General features: G+C 47.3%; 2 protein-coding genes across 5 annotated transcripts in view; one reads left to right on the top strand and one right to left on the bottom strand.

Annotated features, from left to right (window-relative positions):
* The window catches only part of cog1 (component of oligomeric golgi complex 1), a 142,283-nt gene that overhangs the window by 123,029 nt on the left and 11,754 nt on the right, over positions 1–7,500 (bottom strand). The gene's annotated exons all lie outside the window — the stretch shown is intronic.
* Positions 4,899–6,149, top strand: LOC148410119 (uncharacterized). The gene has a single exon (XM_088436823.1). It carries the CDS (start codon positions 4,923–4,925, stop codon positions 6,147–6,149), a length of 1,227 nt encoding a protein of 408 aa, XP_088292949.1. The 5' UTR covers positions 4,899–4,922.

Raw genomic sequence — 7,500 nt, forward strand, 5'->3', positions numbered from 1 at the left:
CTAGGCCACGGAGGCCCCTTACCCACACGAAAAGAGTTGGAAAAGTTGGAACTTTGGATTCCCGACAAGAAAATCCGCGAAGTTCTACGCGACTGCGTACCATGCAACCAATACAACGCAGGACGACGAGGACAGCGGGCGGATGGACTGACAATCAAGAGCACTGTTCCCTGGGGATCAATCTGCATGGACGTAGCAGGACCCATGGGAGTAAACGGCACTAAAAGGTGAGAAGTACCTTATTGTGCTTGTGGACTCAATGTCAGGACACTTTGGCGTGAACGCAGTGAGAAAAGCTAACGCCAATAGTGTCATAAAAACCCTGAATGAGGGATGCAAATGGCTTGGCATACCAAAGGAACTAAGAACCAACAATGGGACTCATTTCAAGAACGCTCAAGTGGACAAATGGTGTCAAAAGTGGGGAGTAACAAGGATCTACTCGCCCCCTTACACACCACAAGCCAACGGCGTTGCTGAAAGGACCATTGGCCTAGTCAAGAATTGGCTAGGAAAAAATGCAAATGGAAAAGAATGGAGTGAAAAACTGGTGGAACTGGGCGTCAACCTGAACGGGAGAAGTCGAACTGACAGACCCTCCCCTTCGGAAGAATTGAACCAACGGCCTTTCGTTGCCCAAGAGGCGGGGCGAACGTCAGATATAAAGACTCAACCAGCAAGAAAATGCCCATTTCGTGTTGGACAGCGAGTCTGGATCAAGTCCCGAGAAGCGCCAAGCCATCTTGCAGTAAAAGCTAAGTATGACCGAACTGACATTGTTGAAGAAATATTAGACAGAAATACAGTGCGTCTAAAGAAGCGAGGAATTCAAGGAGTGGAGCAGCTCAAACCACTATCAGCTGATTCAGCTTCAACCAAGAGTAACTAAAACAAAAGAAGAATGGCATCAGATTTTGTACCACCCTATGTCCGCATTGCCGCGGTCAGAGGAGCGGTCGTCACACGAAGAACCGCAGGAGGAATTTATGTTGGAAGAGCGCTCATGAATTTGAGCAATGCCAAGAAAGGATATCTGCTGAAGGACGCAGATGAACACTTCGAATGGACACTGGATCAAGAAGCCTGTGTCATTTGCCTGAGACCAAACGCCCTGCGCATTCTGTTCTCCGGAGCCAGCTACTTGAAGCCAACGGATCTTGAGTTGAGCCCGGAGGAGCAGATTGAAGCAGAGGGGGGCTATGGCCTGGAAGGAAGAATCTCTCCGGCCAAAGTATTAGACTCATATGTATGTGAGCTATGCAGAATGAATCCACTACCAAGGATCAAGTTCTTCGCCCAGTGGAGCCTGGATCTCAGCAAAGCTGACGCAACAGACGGGAAGTGCCGTTGTGTGTGGGATGGCTTTGAGGTGAGATTCTGTGACCAGTGCTTGGAAAACATAACGGCAGGAAAACTTGTCCAACTGAATGAAGCAACTGGAGGAGAACTTACAAGAGCAGTAACCCCGCTGATTCCGTTGCCACCTCTCCTTACACACGGGGTGGGCAACAGCCAGTGGAGTAAACAGTTGGAGGTGCTGATAGCCCAGAATTGGCCTGAAGCTCCTTCTCCTGTTCCGGCGTGGCTCCGACGACGGGTGGAGCCTGTATCAAGTGTGATGTATGTGGAAAGCTACGGAGAAGATCCACAAGTCAATAAAGTGAGGAGAAAATTGGAATATGCAACACAAGGCCTGTGGACGCTGACAACCTGGGCTAGACTGTTGAAAGAAATGATTCACTCCGGAGCGACCCAGGAATGGGAAGATGGACCAAAAGCACCCGAAGAGATCATCGGAGCGGACAGTGCACTTCACACCTATGTCACTGCCCTAGATCTCACAGAAAAAGAATTGCAATACAAGAAGAAAGTGCTTTGTTACCACCTGACGCCGTACACCAGCAGTGGGAGCAGGGTACCCAGAGAAGAAGAATTTGGAAAACTCTGGTACCGCCCACGTCCTGGGACTGTACGACTACCGGAACAAGCCGTCATAATCAAAATCGCTTTCCAAGTCACGATGATACCTTATGATGGGATCTATGCCTTGGCCATAAAGCTGGGGGTGGGGACCGCCGAAAATTACCTAGAAAAACCAATAAGTGGAAATTCAGCGGAATCCGGTGAAGAAACTGAAACAGCGGATGAAGAGATAAATGATGACAAAGCAGAAGAATCCAAAAAAGGGCAGTCCCCAGAAGAGGAGGAACCAACTGAGGCTCCGCCCCCCAAGCTTAAAAAGCCCAGCCTGACCAACAAGCTTCCAAGCTTGACTGGACTTCTGAGCAAAGAGTCAGCAGAGAAGGAACTCTCCAGGCTGTGGAAGAGACCATCAACCAAGACTGAGGGAACCGAGAACCGCCTTGCCATACTTGGTGAAGCATGCAGCCGGCAATTGGAACCCAAAACGACCTCAGTGGAGGGAGAAACAACAGAAACAGAGCAATGATCCATGGTGCGCTCTACAAGGATCATGACTACGTGCATATTGACCACACGACTGAAACGGACAAAGAGAAGAAGAAACTGGAAGACGAAGTTTTGATACAAGCTATTGGAGAAGAGAAGGCGAAAATATACACAAATTACCATGCTTTGAATGATTTGATAAGAGAACGTGCAGGTAAGAAAATTCCTTTTATGCTTAAAGGATGCCTGGACTACTCACATTCATGCATCGGTAAGATGTCTCTAATTTACCTCATTGAAACCGACATCACCTTCCGCAACGGAGATTACTCCGAACCCAAGAAAACCAAAGAACAGCTACAGGAGGACTGGGGCTCAATGCCGAATCTGTTTAGCAACCCGCAGTGGTGCTATGCGGAAACAACATTCAAGTATCCTACACCTCGACAAGGAACTGAGCTTTGGAGAACAAAATTCCCCCCTGGATTGCCTTGGGTGCTGAATGCCCACCAGGATGAAGACATACTTGTCAGATGGGGACCAAACTATTATGATAATGTACAACCGCCTTACATCGAGATCTCCAAGACCACCAAGGAGGACAAACAACTCCTGTGGACAAATGATAAAGCCATGTTTTTGGAAACTAAGAGAAGAGAAGCTGAAGAAGCAGTTGGGATCTACAACAACTTCAAACAAATGCTGATTGTGAAAGTTGTAGGAGAAGACTTCTGCGAAAGCAACCCACCGACTTTTTCATGCTTAAGAAACCATGAGTCCAGCAGAAACTCTTATTGGAAATTGACCTCACTGTTGGATGAGTGGAAGCAACCTGTATACGAAGAATTGATACAGGTATTGCAAATAAGACCAATTAGAGCTTGGAGCAAGGAAGAACACAAGAACCGCGCAGCGGGAGTTGAGAAACTGCCAGGAGAAGGGTGGGACCAAGAGGTTGAAGGCCCCTCCCCCAAACCAGGCGTGGTCCAAGTCACTGCGTGGAAGTGGGCGATAGCTGAAGACTACAAGAGGATTAGAGGAGCGAAGGGTCAGAAGTGGCAGACATCCAGCAAGAGAGCATCAAAGAAGACCTCTTGGAAAGCGGTCTCCACTTAGAAGACCCAATGGACGACGAACCAGAACCGGGCTCCTACCTCCACCAAACATCCCCGCAATTGACTTATGCCAACATTGAACCGATATACAAGAACACAGAACTCCTCAACGATCCAACCTCTCCTCAAAGTGATGCACCTGAAGACCCACCTGAAGTGGTGCACCACTATGAGGAACCAGTGGTTGTAAGCCAACAACCACGGTCGATGGAAGAAATAGAATTAGTACCTATTGAAGAAGCTGAACCTCCGATGATATCCACCCAGGACTTCAGCCTCAACAGAGGCTTCCCTGTATACAAGCCTTCCATCTTGCCTTTGGATGAGATACCTTGGGGAAGATATGTTTGCCGAATACTGTTTATTTGTTGTACGATAATCTTAGTGGCAGTATGGCTCAACTGCTGGTTCGGTGACATACGAAGCTGCAGAAAAATTGTCAAGCCTGACCCGCTAGAAATGACAAAATTCGAATATGGAACAAGCAAAGAATACAACCAGACCTGTTGGAAAACCAGAAGCAAGAAAATCAAGATACAATGGACCTACCCCTACCCACTGATTGATTCTGGGGGGCTCGAAGGACTTATCAGAAAAGTTAAAGACGATTTGAAACCCAGAGTCAAGACAGGGATTGAACTCCTGAAGAATGCAACAACGTTTCGAGACCACAAAGAAGACTTTGAATTCACAGTCCATGATGTGTGGATGCTTGCTGGAAAATTGGACACTCTAGCTGAAATCATTTTGTTGATAAAGAAAGAAACTAGGTTAGTTAGAAGAAATTGGATTAAAATTGGAAACGAGACAGGAAAATGGCACTATTCGTCATATTGCTCTCCCCTGCCCGGGCGTGATGACGGAGAATGGATCGAGGGGACCAATTGGGTAAGAGACGCTCCAAAACCTAATAACACTTGTATTGATTTCCGCCCTAAGTGGGAACCTTGTTGGAGTTGTTTGAAACTAAATTGTGTGCCTGAAAAATTGTTAACCACTCCGGCACCAGTCCCCGCTAACCGTCATGCGCCGTTTAGAGCTAGAAATAAGAAAAGATTGGGGAGATCTATAAAAGTTCTAGCTAAACACAAACTTGAAATAACAAAGCATCAGGTAACAAATGTATGTCTTTTGGCACAAAAACTCTCAAAGTGTTATTGGAATGTTGGCAGTAAATGTACTAGACAATTCCAAGTTTTAGTGGCCACAAGCATTTCTAACCCTGAATTTGAGGTAGCAAACCTCATGATAGACTCTCCCATTCAACCAATAACTAAAGTAGATTATGAACATTGGCTGAATGTGTCTCTCCCCTGGCTATGGGAGAAAAGACTTGACCTCTGGTATGAATATAGAACCACCCGAGGCTCTCACCATTTTTTCAAAACGCCTCAGAACATGTGGGTTCAGCGACTCCCAAACCCAGATGATCTGATGTCTGTACCACAAAATGATTTTGACAAAATTGATAAATGCGTAGCAGATAGAATCTACGACGCTCTGCACCAACAACAGTGGTCTGTAGGGAACTCACCAAGGTGCCCCCTATACGAAGTTCAAAAGCTAATTTCGGTGCAATGGTTATATAATTGTTCTGGCCTAAGAACTAACAAAACTGTGAAAGGAATCTTACAGCAATGGAAAGAATTCCACACCAGAGATCTCACAAGAACACGGTGGGGTTTTTGGAAAACTGAAATGAAACAATATGTAATGCCTTGCCTAAATGTGTCGACCAACTACTGGGTCAAGTATCAGTATGTTGCAACTGTCTACTCCAAAGAACAGGACATTTGGCCCTCGTACACTCCGTACTTGTATGCCACTCCTAGACCTTGGAGGATGATTTGTAACAAAGAAAAGACTCAATGTTCAGTTACTTTGGCCCGACGACCTTGCAACACTTGGCCCCAGTGGAAAGATTATTGTCAAGAGAACTTTCCTGATGACGGTTCTACTGACGATGAAGGAGCCCTTTGGACAAAGCAGTCCGACGGGACATGGAAACGCAATCGACACGGAAATGAGACTTTCTGCCAAAAATGGATGAAAGACTACCAACTGTTCATCGCAAGACATCGGACTGCACCCTCCAGATACAGGCCTAATCAACCTCATCCCCTTCGCCAAATCATTGAAGGACACGCGCTCAGAAGGAGCCTGTGCTGGGGACAGGAAGTGATTGGCTACGACTGGGTGGGCCCGAATAAGATCTACAACAACGGGACTTGTCACTCCCCCGCTGAACACTGGCTGCAGTGTGGCAGCGGTACTGACCTCCATGATTGCGCATGGTACGAAGTGGTTGGCCTGGCCTTTGTCAAAACCACCAAGGCAGCCATTAGAACCAGCGTTGAGATTGTGGGGGAAGGGATGTCTGCTGTTGGAGATTGGATGGCTGAAGCAATTGGGGGACTGTGGAGATGGATTCTGCTGGCGATCGGAATCATCGCCGTTGCAGGATGTATCTACCTCATCACCAAAGGCGGAGTCCAGCGATTCATCTCACCGAGGGGACGACCCAAGACAACCTCCAATGACGCAAAAGCCAGCCCACGAAATGAAACCGCGCCCGAGGGGTGGAGCCAAACTGCCTATAAGAGCCGCGGCTCAGCGGCACGCTAGTCACTTGGTCTCTCGGGTCCAAGCTGAGCACTCAAAGGTGGGAAGGTAACCTTGCTGAACCATGGCAAACAATCTTAATGATAATTCTTACGGACGACCTGGCACCGTCACTGAAGTAAGTAATGAAATTGAATTTTGGATAACTTTTGCTATTTGGATAGGATATAGCTGCACTGGCTATTGGGATTGGCGACAGTTTACTCGACCTTTAATTCTAATTGTTTCTATATCCAAAGTTTTGGTATTAAGGCTGCTGTTCCGTACTTACACATATGGCATGGGCCTTTTTCTTGTGTACATGCATGGGCGAGTGAAAATCAACCTCAACACAGCTGTGGGGATAGCGGAAACTGTCCTGCTGCTCTGCTGGCTGGTGTTAGACGTTGTGTCTGCCTTTTTCTTCCCTCTAGTCTACGGGGCTATTATTCTTGAAGGTGCGCTGGCCATGGCTCTGGCTTTGTATGTTATGGGCCTGGTGACACGGCTTAAGTGCCGCACCAGCTCCAGCCAAGTCTGGGTTATACGCACAGTCAAACTAGTACTATGGGGCATAGTATGGGGAATAATCTCCCTATTACTGTGGCTTGGTATAGTTAGTCAATTGGTTTTAATTGCCTGGTTCTTTACTTATTCTGCATTTTTTACCCTTCCACCTCGGAATGCCAATCATGATGATAATTTGCCTAGACTTCATACATACACACCCCAAACACCCACATCACCAAGACGCACTCACACTGATCCACCACATGCACCCATACCACAACAGCACCCTTACACTGATACTCCACCGGTGATACCAAATTATACCGGACACAACCTTTCCAATCCTACCTCTTATGTTGCTAGACTCACGCTCCCTAGTCCTCACCAGTCTCTGGAGATTATATCACCAGTGATTGCTGGACGACCTGGAGCTCCCGAGTAATACAGTTCTTCTGTATCTCGGTCGGAGCGAGCGGCAAAAAAGGGCAACCAAAAAATGTACAAAAAAAATTAAGGAAGCTCCTGCCGAATAGGAGCAATTCGGTTTTTTGATCTTGTGGTTATGAAAATTATAGGTGAGCCTCCCTTCCTGTCTCCTGTGCGGGACCGAACGAGTGTGCTTCGCCTGGGTCGTGGGGAAGTCCTTCATGGGTTCCTGTTGCTTCCCTCCACCCTACTGTTCAGGGCCAAACTGGTTCCTGCCTGATGGTGTCTATATCAGAAATGATGCATGTCTGCTTTCAGAGCTTCGGCTGTCCCTGGAAGGATTTACAGGGCTGATATTCGGAGCCAAACTGGTTAAGATGACCCGAGGCAGTTCACGTTTGCCTCCATCTCTTGTCCGGGATGGAAGTACTGCGCTCGG

Source organism: Hippichthys cyanospilos, chromosome 16 (genome assembly GCF_059441005.1).
Source record: "Hippichthys cyanospilos isolate Australia breed blue-spotted pipefish chromosome 16, RoL_Hcya_1.0, whole genome shotgun sequence".
Taxonomy (NCBI): domain Eukaryota; kingdom Metazoa; phylum Chordata; class Actinopteri; order Syngnathiformes; family Syngnathidae; genus Hippichthys; species Hippichthys cyanospilos.